At 41.3% G+C, this 11975-nt stretch overlaps 1 protein-coding gene across 2 annotated transcripts in view; it reads right to left on the bottom strand.

The window, feature by feature from the left end:
• Positions 1-408: 408 nt before the first annotated feature.
• Positions 409-11975, bottom strand: part of kcnab1b (potassium voltage-gated channel subfamily A regulatory beta subunit 1b) — an 81280-nt gene continuing 69713 nt past the window's right edge. For both annotated transcript variants that reach the window (XM_079488982.1, XM_079488981.1), the window contains exons 9-14: positions 5538-5623; positions 4633-4753; positions 4446-4540; positions 4224-4344; positions 2322-2410; positions 409-1720 (exon numbers count right to left, since the gene is read on the bottom strand). In XM_079488982.1, coding sequence (XP_079345108.1) covers positions 1625-1720; positions 2322-2410; positions 4224-4344; positions 4446-4540; positions 4633-4753; positions 5538-5623 — 608 coding nt within the window. In that variant the 3' untranslated portion in view covers positions 409-1624. The remainder of the gene's footprint in view (positions 1721-2321; positions 2411-4223; positions 4345-4445; positions 4541-4632; positions 4754-5537; positions 5624-11975) is intronic.

The raw sequence follows: 11975 nt of genomic DNA, 5'->3' as shown, positions 1-11975 counted from the left end.
GGAGTATGGACGGAGTGGATTAAAATATTTTTTTATTGAAAACTACGGTCGCTACGGAAGTAATTGTTTTCCGTACACCCTCCGGACATGTGGGGCAATCTTGATTATTTTTAGATTTTGCATTTGTACAAGGTAAGAGTGATTTTGAGGCAGAAACGTAAACACGTGCCCTCTTAAAGGGGACCTCGTCGTTTAGACTCTCGTTGAGAGATTCGTCAGAATCGTGTTGTTTGGGCTACCTTTTTGTAGTGGATGAGTCGGATCGGGATCACCCGTCTTCTTTCAATAACAGTCTAATAATGTATAACTTTGTATTGGGTCTGCTGACCTACACATTTAACTTAGACCACCAGTGAATAGAACATCTGTACATAAATAATATTGTTTGCATGAGAAAACACCACAGGATAATTGTAGGGTATTTATTTGTATATACAAATATGATGCACAACACCAAGAATACATTTTGAAGACATTTCATTTCTTTTCAGTAACATTGCCATATTACACAAATTGGCTTGGAGAAAGCAGTATCTTTATTATATTCATGGCTCTGTATTTAAAATCCACAGACGCACCCTTCAGGGTAGGCCTGGCCTACTACTCACTTCTCCATTTGACTATACAAATGTTCTTCCAAAGATACAGATTCAAATTAAATGAATCTAAAAATATCACCACTGACAGAATGTCTGGCAGTTAAAATGATAATACAGCTGACGGGCACAGATTAACTGTTTTGATACATGCTAGTATTTTTTTTTTAAAACTGCCTTTTTGCATTGCAAATGACAAATCATAAGCTTATCCTGTCAGCCGCTTATCAAATAAGGAAAAAATAGAACAGTCAGTCAATACAGCAATACATTTCTGTTTAGCTCTTGGTATTGTAGCAACACAATTGAGAGAGTGGGCATGTTCAGTTCATACTGAAAATCTTTATCACATGAACAAGGGAACAAGGGAAGGGCACAATTACAGTAAATATTTTTCACAACACCTGTAAGCTATTCTCTGGCACACCAACCAATAGGATGCTTTGAATCCAAAGGCCTCAAAACAGATTTCCATGTTTAAGTACACAAACCTTAATTCCTCCTGATCTACAAAACAATGTTTGTTTTAAACCAGGAACTTGTCTTTGCGACTGTCCATCAGTTTTGTGTGTAGTTGCACAACCATCTCGGCTGTGTGAGATTGTATTCACAACAGATAATATAGCTTTTGCTGCCTTAGATTAAACCAAGGACTTGTTTGGAGCAGAAAATAATTGCATACTGGTATTCTGCTTGGCTGGATCTTAACATGTGGTTGGACTGGGTCCAATCAATGTACTGTATATGGCCGAGAAATGTCCACCAGAGGCTGCCATTTAGACAGCATGGAGATAATTCACAACAGCTGTAACATGCAAGTTTTGTCAAAGCGCTCATTCTACAATAATGAGTACTGGTTGATCTTCGTACAGACAAGGAGCCAAGCAAAATGGTCACTATGCAGTCACACACTCAGTCATATACGCACGTCGCACACACAAGCAAGGTTGGGCACAGACTTAACGTGCTATGGCTGTGAGGACTGAACTTTGATATGCTTCTTGGTCACAGTTCTCAAAGGGTCCAGCTCAATGGTGTGGGTCCTTCTTATTGTGAGGAGTCGGTCGATTACCCAATATGTGATCCACTTCTGAGGCAATGCTCGGTGTCATCTTTGGAATTACCTGTGATGCATACAAAAAAATGAAAGAGCACACAAGTTTTCATCCCATCAGGCGTGTGACTGTTAACTCCTGCTGCTGCTGACCCCCCTACATCTGGTTGGGCATCTGTTCTAATGGAGTGCCGTGGCCTGTGTTGTAGGCAGAAAGGACACCCAAAGTAGTAGCTTGACTTGACCAAGGACAGAGTCCACTCTGTTGTGTGGGTTAAAGTCCCACATGTTGTAGTGTATAATAAATCCATTTTCATGTGTGAGAGAAAAAGTTAAACCTCAAATACACCCCGGCATTATTTTGCCCATCTAATTTTGTATTTCTGTATTCTATTCCTTATATTATGGTTTTAACCACTTAAACCCTGCAAACTGTGTCCGACAGGGAATCTTAGTAGGCCCCCTTCTTTTAGTAATATTTTTGCCAAATGTTTGCCCTAAAATAGGGATAGGGACAAATTGGGTTTATTTGGTGGAAAATCACTGCCTTTGTGTATGAAACATGCAATGCAATTACACTTACAAGATGCCATACAACAACAACGAATGAGATACTAATCTCAATCTAGATGTCTTTCTTGTGTTGTGCAGTTATGAAATGTCCTTTGTACCTGTATGGCTCCTAGGTTCTCTGTGAGCTGGCTGGCATTAGAGCATCCCAGTAGCACTGAGCTCACACCCTCGTTCCTCAGGCACCAGGCTACAATTTGGGAGTAGGAAATAAAGCATTTAAGGCATTACAGCCATAAGTAGCAGTATTTTCAGCAGAGGGTAGACTGAGCTTGGCTCAAAATCCTTCAAGGTTCAACGAAGGTAGCTATCTTTCATGTGAATGCTAATGTGATGTTTTATTCTTAAGCTGAAGTCCCTGAACTTGTGTCCTCAGTTACTTTAAAACGTTGTGCTGTTAAACTAGTTTCTGTTTCGACTGGTACTTTTATTGGTCTTTCCAACAGTGTAGTACAAGTATGCTATAACATTGCAGTTAAAATTCCTGTGCATAAAGAAACCCCCTGACAGTGGTTTAAGACGTGATTACAGACCTGTTGCCTTAACAACTGTATCTGAGCACTAAGTATGTGAGCATCTGTCCAGTGCTGTGCTAGTTCCCAGTCAGTGAAAAAAAGAGTTGACATGGTCATGACAAGTTATACTGTAGGAACGAGGTCTCCACTCTAGTTGACTGGAACCTGGAACAGAACATTAAAATAATAATAATAATAATAATAATAATAATAATAATAATAATAATAATAATAATAATAATAATAATAATAATAATAATAATAATAATAATAATAATAATAATAATAATAGAACTTGTAGTGAACTTCCATGAAATTCAAGGAGAGCTACTAGCGTTGGTCATCGATAATCAGGAGGCAATAGAGTGAGTGGAACATTTTCAATACCTGGGTACCACAATCTCCTCCTACCTGGAACGAAAACACCATCACCATCCATAAAAAAGCTCACCAAAGACTATTCTTTATAAGTCAGTTTAGGAAACTTGGATTGTCAAAAGCTGCAATGTTACAGTTGCATTGGGCCGTAAATAGAACCTGTGGTCACCATCTCAGTAAGTATATGGTATGGCAATTGTACAGCCCATGACCTTGAGAAAGAAACAACTGCTGGACAGAATAGTGCATAGGCCTTCAGCTTGAAAAGCCCAATCTTTTCCAGTTATCCCATGCACACCCGCATCAAGCGGAAATATTTTTAATACTTGAAAGGACTCCTTCCTCTCATCCAGCCAACCATTCAATTATTCCCCTTCAGGTAAAATAATCTGTAATATCTCACATCAACAATAGCACTTACCCTGAAGCAATCTGCTATCCGTATCCTACCGTATCTTAAATGCTTCACCAGTTACGTAAATTGTGAACTACATAAGCACAGGCATTTCAATCCATCCCTTAAGAGCGTATCATATATAGTACATAATATGGGATGGTACCATATTATAATGTGGACAATATTTTATATATTGAGTAGTTATGTTCTTGTTATCACCAAGCACTCACAAATTCCCAATCAACTGTAAAGTAGTTTTTTTGGCAATAAATTATTGGATGTTGAAGGAACATTACACAAGATTACCTTCTTGTTATTATTGCCATGAGCATAACTGAACTAGCAATAACAGTAAAGAAAACTCTCTACAATTATAACATTGTGATGGTCACAAATGAAGGTGACTGCCTTTTTTAATTAAAGTTATTCAAGCATGTCAGTATATGGAAATGGGTTGATATGTTTTATTTCCTAGTTTAAATCAAAGGCATACAGATGCAGTGATGAGGCATATTTCATTTGAACATGGCTGAGGTGTACTTTATCGTTATTTGAGCGAGGCCGGAAAGCTAGTACTTCAGCGGTTCAGCCATGCAGACAGATAGTTCCCATTATACAATGGCCCATGGGAGCTTAGTGGTGTATAATGTCTCTTCTATGGCTAGAGTGTATAATGAGTATAATGAGTATAATGAGTGTATAATGTCTCTTACCTATGGCTAGCTGTGGCAGAGTGCAGCCCAGCTTCTCGGCAATGACCCCCAGGTCCTTCAACTTTGCCTGCTGTTTGGTGCCATCCTCGCTCACTACCTTATCCTTCAACCACTCGTAATGCTGGAGCAAACAGAACAGCAGTAGAGAAACACTGGAGATGGCAGTGATCTATATATACAAAGTTGATAGTAAAAACGTTATTAAAAAAAAAGTTTTTATACCTTCATCGACGCCCTGGAAGTTTCCGGAATACCATTCTCATACTTCCCAGAGATGATTCCACTGGCCAACGGTGACCAAGACACCACACCCACACCTGTGATTGGACAACAACCAATATGAGCAGGATATGTATAAATATTTATTTTCCTCTTATTTATTTTTTATTCTTTCTCAGATGCCACTTGCCTATCTTGTGATAAAGCTCTGGTAGCTGTGCCTCAACCTTGTCCCTATGGAAGAAGTGATACTCAGCCTGCTCACAAACCGGAGGGATGAGATTGAACTGCCTGGCCACAGAGTACGCCTCCTGAACATGTATGGAGGAAGAGAGAGGAGATGGGAGGATGAGAGAGAGAACATGAGAGAAAGCAAAGGGGAAAAAATGACGTTGACCTTTTCAAACTACACAGTAAAACCGGCCCTTATGGACCCATGGTTACATTTATACTCTCTTCAGTGTTCAATAACATCTAAGGATTTCCCCCCAAATGATATTAGCCTGTAGTAAACAGGCTAATATAATTTGAGGGGAAATTCTTGTGCAACATTTGACCTTAAAGTTTTGATGGCCATGTTATGGTAAATATAAAATAACCTCTAGACTACAAGCTATAAGCACTTCTCAATGTTATGCTTTGTCAGTCACACAACAGTGTTTGTCGTTGAAGACAACTGATTTTTGGCAGCAAATGCTTGTTGCAGTGCCAAATGTTACAGAGCCCAGCAAAGCAACAACTTGCTGCAGTCACAAGCTATAGTCTGTTTCCCAAACAGTGATTCGGGACCAATTTTTATGGGTCACGAAAAATCCCATTTTCTACATTAAAAAATATCTTTTAAATAATAAATATTAAAATAACTGTATACATTTGAAAACAAACAAACAAATCTAAGAAATTCCATGAATAAAATATAACAATAATTAAGAAGTAGTGAAAATAGCCAATCTACAAGCTCGCGACACGGCACGAAGCGACGTGTTGTTGTGTGCTTGTAGATCTGCTATTTTCACTAGTTTGGGTCCCTTTATTTAATCTCTCTTTTGGGTCTCGACCTGATATTCTCTGGTGATTCTCTTCTCTGCCACTCACCATAATCTCCATGGAAGACCACCGTGATGTTCCCCAGTACATAGTCATGCCATTGTTGATCAAATGTGTCATCGCCCTCACTATCTCTGTAAGGACAACAAACACCATGTAGTTAGCTTCATTGTCAGAAAGTCAGCAGTGGGTGGCGCCACTAATCCTTTTATTTTGACTTGATTTAACCACTTTATAGCCCTACTGTATATAATATACAGTACTTCGTTGTATGAAAAATAACAAAAAAATAGGCACTGCATCACAACGTACAGCATTGTGACCCTTAAATCTCCTATTTTTGACATTTGTGATATTTTTTGTTTGTTTCTGGTACAAAATAATATACTTTACTTTATTAACCACGTTAATGTGGTTAAAGGCATGTATTATTTACTTTCGTTTACTTTCAACCCCATATTATTGTTTTGTATTCTGCTCGAATTCTTCATCAGAAGAGATTGACAGAGAGTATGGACTTCTTCAGTTCAATTTAGGCTAATTGTGTTATGTGCCAGACACTGGCCAGGTTGAGAATCGATTAGAGGCGCCGCTTACGCCATTAAAAGCCGCTTACGGCGCTTACGCCATTAAGAGGACAATTGAAACAAAGATAATGGCATGAAATGTGTTCGGCTTTTGTTCGGAAGAAAAGCACACCCGTTGAACGACAGGTATTGATTGCTCAAGTCATATTATTCCATGTCCTAGAATGCTGCAGGGGACATCACCCTTAGTGGGTTGTTTTGCTTGTGCAGCAGGGGCAGCAGGGTAATAGCTGATGGGTACATTCTGTTTGCAGAGGTGGTGAAGTGTGAAAGCAGACCTAATTTTTAAAGTGTGATTCAAACCATAGCCCAGAGCTCACACTGTAGCTCTGCAAATGCCCAGAGGCAGCCATAAGCCATGAGCCATGGCTTGTCTCACACAGTTGGGTAAATTAGACTAAAGCCTAATTTGAAGCCATATTTAATGGGCAATGGGTTAGTGTTGCAGTACTCGAGTCTGGTCTTGAGACCACATTTTCATTTACTCGGTCTCGTCTCGGTCTCGCACATGATTAGGGGTCAAGCCCAAAGCGCGTAGACCCCTTATTGTTTCCGTTACAATTCCGCCATTTTTACAGTTATGGCCGTTCTGTGCTATCGTTCTTCACGAAAGTCGGCAATATGGTAAAGGGCCGTGAGAATCCCTCAGGAACTGAAGCTCACAGTCATTCATCAAAACACCTCTGACCTTTAGATCTCCTAATGAGTCAATGTTATGATTTCTCGTTCCACCTTTTTGGACGTCAAAAAGCGAAGAATTCCGTGGCCTTGGTAACCACTCCGCTTGAAATCGCATTTCCAGTCTGGACTCTGGTTACGGGACTACAGCGTAGACGGACAACCTCTTCAGCCAATCAGCATAACAAAAAAAGCTGAAGTAATCTCCAGTTGTGAATATTGGTTGCTTTTTTCTTTTTGGGCTTGACCCCGTCTTACAGCTGCTTGCAGCTATTACTACCAATAAAGTTGAGGCAAGGACACATCCAATATAACGGTAAAAATAATTATGCATATCCCAAAACCAGAACGGATGCCTGCTTGGTCCAAAAATATCCAGTGACATAGAAACGGAAATATCTGCACACCAAATGTATAGCTCCCGTTAAAAGGATTTTTAATTAGCAAAACAAAAGTGGCAATAACGTTTCGAGCCAAGCATGTGCTTTGCTTGGCTCGAAACATTGCAAAAAGTGCAAATTAAAAATCCAAGGACAAGTCCATAAACATTTCACAGTTTGCATTGTAATATGCATTTCATCCATGTGCTGTTTACACAAATCACTGATATGAAGTTGCCCTACGACAAGGTGAAAAGTACATTTGCATGATTGCTTCACACCTGACTTGTCCTCATTATATGTGAGGATGAGAGCAGAAAGTAGAGATGAGCATCATGAGCCCACAGCACTGTGATTAAAAATAGCGATTCACTATCATAGTCGGGTCTCTCTATTTCTTTATGGACTGAAAATGTGTAGGCGACACAGGGAGAGTGTTCCGAGAGAGAGCTGGAAACCAGCGAGGGGGATCGAAGATTGGAAGTAAAAAGTGAAACGCAGCGAGCCAAGGAGGAACCGTGGCACCCACGCCGTTTAATTATCTGGAGGCCATGAACGTGGGACAGGGGTTTATCTGAGGTGAGGCTCAGTGCTACACTAGCACGGTCAATGACGTACTTTTGTAGGCGGAAGGGGGAAGTTAGCATCTTTCCTTGGGTTCCTCCTAGATGGAAATAAGGAAGGTACACGTACAATACTGTACATCACTTTCTTGGTCCAGCAATTCGAACTTCCGGTTCCAGTTTGCCTCCAAGTGCCTGCTATGCCATAGAACGCATGGTTTTGGTGTCTCCTTTTTCATACCCTCCTTCGTACTCTCCAAGCAGTAGATTGAAAAATAAGATACACTCCTGGATGTTGCACATGTCAGCAGCTTTACACTTCTGTAGCCTACTACTAACTTATTATTAAGTGGGCCACACACCACACACAAGTTGAAAAAGGCTCAGCAAAGCCTCTACTGCCTAATTCAGGGTGAGCCCCTGCATCCTTGGCAATTGGCATTCTACAATAGCAACAAAAAACTACAGAGGGTGGTTTGGATAGCTCAACGCATAGTAGGTGGTGAGTTTCCCTTCCTCCAGGGGATACACCTAGCAGTGTGTAGCCAAGCCTGCCAAGGTAAAGCAAATCATCAAGAACATTCATCACCCCAGCTTTTTCTGCCTTTAACAGGTTGGACTAGTAGCCTAGGTGTCCAGACGGCTACACCAGCCGCCCGGGCCACAAGCATGTTTTGATGACTGGAGGAGATTTGCACTCTGCAAAGCAAACTTTTCTAGTTGCATGATGCTATGGCTCGTGTCAAGAGGCTACTTCCGTGCACATACCCAGAACAAGCCTCTCCCATGAAATTACAATTAATTATATAATGGGGCATGGATGAGGCTGTAGGCACCTGAGACTGTCTCTCTCTGTGTGAATGCTTAAACATCAGTCTGTGTTGTGTGTGGATATGCGTGTGCGTGCATGTGTGCGTTCATTGTGTTGTAAATCCCCCCAAGCTTTTGCTATTGTTTAGCATTCTGCCCAGGTGTTTGTGAATGTGCTGTCCTTGAATGTCCCTCCCTCAACAGCCACTAAAAACTGTTCCACTCCATCATGGCCCATAGCACTTACCCTACCCCCTTAGACTTAGATATCATTTGATACAGACTTATAGCAGGTTATGTAGACAGCACTATAATTGCATTGTATGTAGTCATAGCACATCATAGTACATATGTATAGCATAGTATAGTATATATGTATAGTTTATATGTATAGTTTCATTATATAGATATTCCACTGTTACGTTCTTAGCTTACGGTACGCATGTTTTCATGATAAATGCTTTTTTATGTGATGTATTCCCATGCTTTTTTGTTCTTGCTTAATGTAAGTCGATCTGGATTAAGAGCGTCTGCTAAATGCCTAAATTGTAAATTGTAAATTGTAAATGTGCTGTCCTTGAATGTCCCTCCCTCAACAGCCACTAAAAACTGTGGAACAAAGACTCTCCCTAACTTCTGGAGATAGTTTATTCAAGACAAATGGTCAAAATGTATATGTTTTGTTTTGTTCCATAAATTAATGCCCTATTTTATTGTCAGTGACAGTGTCACATAAAAAGACAGAAAATAGGCGTTCTGTAAATTGATTTTTCAAAATGTGTGGAAAAAATAAAGTCAATTATGTTCGCCTATAATGACATGCTCTAAATATGGGCAAGCATGGGTTTTATAAATATTGAAACCAATGAAAAGTATCAACGATAGGCTCAGAGCTTGTGACTAAATAATGAGTATTGAATCCATTGGAACACACAATTGTTTTCACTTTCCTGAACAGTAACAGTTCTGGACTCACAAGTCCAAGGTCTCCACCAAACTACAGCCATTGCTATACAGCAGTGGTTCCCAAACTGTGGTGCGTGCACCCCTTGTGGTGCGCGAGCGCCTTCTAGAGGGTGCGCGACATGAAAAGGCTAATGGTGGTGCTATGTTATTTTAAATATATTATATGCCTACTGTATATATGGCAAATATATGCAGAATATAGCCTATGCTGCATATATATGCCATATTCAGGTTCATATGTAGATAAATAGGAAATATATGTCTCTATATAGCGTATGCAATTTATATTTCCATGTGGGGGGTGCGTCAGCTAGGTCAGGAGGTAACAGGGGGTGCGTCAGCTAGGTCAGGAGGTAACAGGGGGTGCGTCAGCTAGGTCAGGAGGTAACAGGGGGTGCGTCAGCTAGGTCAGGAGGTAACAGGGGGTGCGTCAGCTAGGTCAGGAGGTAACAGGGGGTGCGTCAGCTAGGTCAGGAGGTAACAGGGGGTGCGTCAGCTAGGTCAGGAGGTAACAGGGGGTGCGTCAGCTAGGTCAGGAGGTAACAGGGGGTGCGTCAGCTAGGTCAGGAGGTAACAGGGGGTGCATGGCCAAAAAGGTTTGGGAATTGGGAACCGCTGCTATACAGTATACTCTATATTGCTTGCCATTTGGACGGTGGTTGAAAGTCCCATGGATGAAAGTGAAAGAGCTTTGTTATGGGTATGACAATGTGATTTGATTCACCCTGCCATGGAGGGATTGATAGAAAGCCTGCTTATGGATGCCAAGTCTGCCTTGTGTCTCATGCCTCCCTAGTGCTTATTTGCACTTTCCTCCGCATTTCCATCTAAAGTTGACTAAACAGATTCGATTTTCACTGTGAACTGATGCATGGGCTTTCTAGCACATAATGGGAAATGGTGACAATTGAAGCGAACCACATAGGAACATTGTCTTGAGACTTGCAGAGATTATTCTATGCAGACTACACTATGGATATGAAAAAATATAATTGGATTTTAAGCAGCGCCAACAGTATGCAGTATGCTGTTTTTGAGTCCCTCCCAACTGGCAACATATCAGACAGTCTCTCAGATTGTCCGCTGACCCGCACTCTACCCCACGAAAACAACTGCATTCATATACCCGCACCCGCCAGCATGCGCGCACACACGCACACGCACACAACGCACACACGCACGCACACACAGTCACACACACGAACGCACACGCACACACACCTCAAAAAACAAAATGTGTCATCTCTGCAAATGACGGCTGCACTTTAAAGCCCAAACCACACCAAAGGGTCGCGTTGAGAGTGAGACAAAACGTTTTTTAAGGTAAACCACACCAATGCAACTTGCAATGAGTTGCATTGGTGTGGTTTACCTTAAAAACCATTTTGTCCCAATGCGACCCTTTGGTGTGGTTTGGGCTTTAGGGTCCCCCCCCTCTCCCCCGACACGGTCGAGGCAGATGGCCGCCCACCCTAGAGTCGGGTTCTGCCTGACGTTTCTTCCTAAAGGGGAGTTTTTCGTTACCATTGTCGCAATATTGCTTGCTCTGGGTGGATCTTTGTTGGTTGTAAAGTGTCTTGAGACAACTTGTTGTGATTTGACACTTGTTGACACAATTGAATTGAATTGAATTGAATTGAATTGAATTGAATTGAATTGAATTGAATTGAATTGAATTGAATTGAATTGAATTGAAGAGATTTGGTGTAAATTAGAAGGGAAAAAGGAGTAGGCCAAGGATAGACCCCTGGGGGACCTCAGCCTACAAAGTACAGTATAGCGTCACACTCAATATCAAACATGTTATCTAAACTAGTTAATGCAGGTATGTGTGTTCCGTGTATAGCATGTCTCAAATAAAAAAGCAACAGCAAGAAAAAGCAAGTGTCTGTCCCTGACATAGGCTGTATTCTAACCAAAGAAGTCCACTCATTCTTTTAGATAAATACAACACATTCATCCCCCTTCGCTTGCTTCATCATTCAGCTCACATCCAGTGTATTAGGAAAAGGACACAGCCATGAATGATTCATCCCCGGATTCCCTCAAGCCAGCGGGTCATTCTTATGTCATCCATTGCTGTTTAAAGCCCAAACCACACACGTTTTGTTAAGGTAAACCACACCAATGCAACTCAATGAGTTGCATTGGTGTGGTTTACCTTAAAAAACATTTTGTCCCAACGTGACCCTTTGGTGTGGTTTGGGCTTAAGGGGTCCGTGCAGGGAGGGGTTCCAAATGGACCCTTATAGGTCTGTAACTCTGAGAGTTATGGGTGTCCGTGAAATTAAAAGGTTGGAGAGAACCACTGGCGTACCACTGGCGTAACGGATGTAGCCAGTGTAGAAAGTGGAATTTTGACACACTTGCTGCCCTTTCCCTGCTCTGGTAGGTCTGCAACCTCAAAGAGAGAAATTGCCAACTAAATGCCACAGAGCGCTGATGGACGCAGCATGGTTGCAGGGAGCTGGGACTTGTTCTCGTGCACGCAGTCGCCATTTC

This window comes from Electrona antarctica (genome assembly GCF_951216825.1).
Source record: "Electrona antarctica genome assembly, chromosome: 19".
NCBI lineage: Eukaryota > Metazoa > Chordata > Actinopteri > Myctophiformes > Myctophidae > Electrona > Electrona antarctica.
Note: the sequence above shows the minus strand (reverse complement) of the source record. Positions and strands in the feature narration are given on the sequence as shown.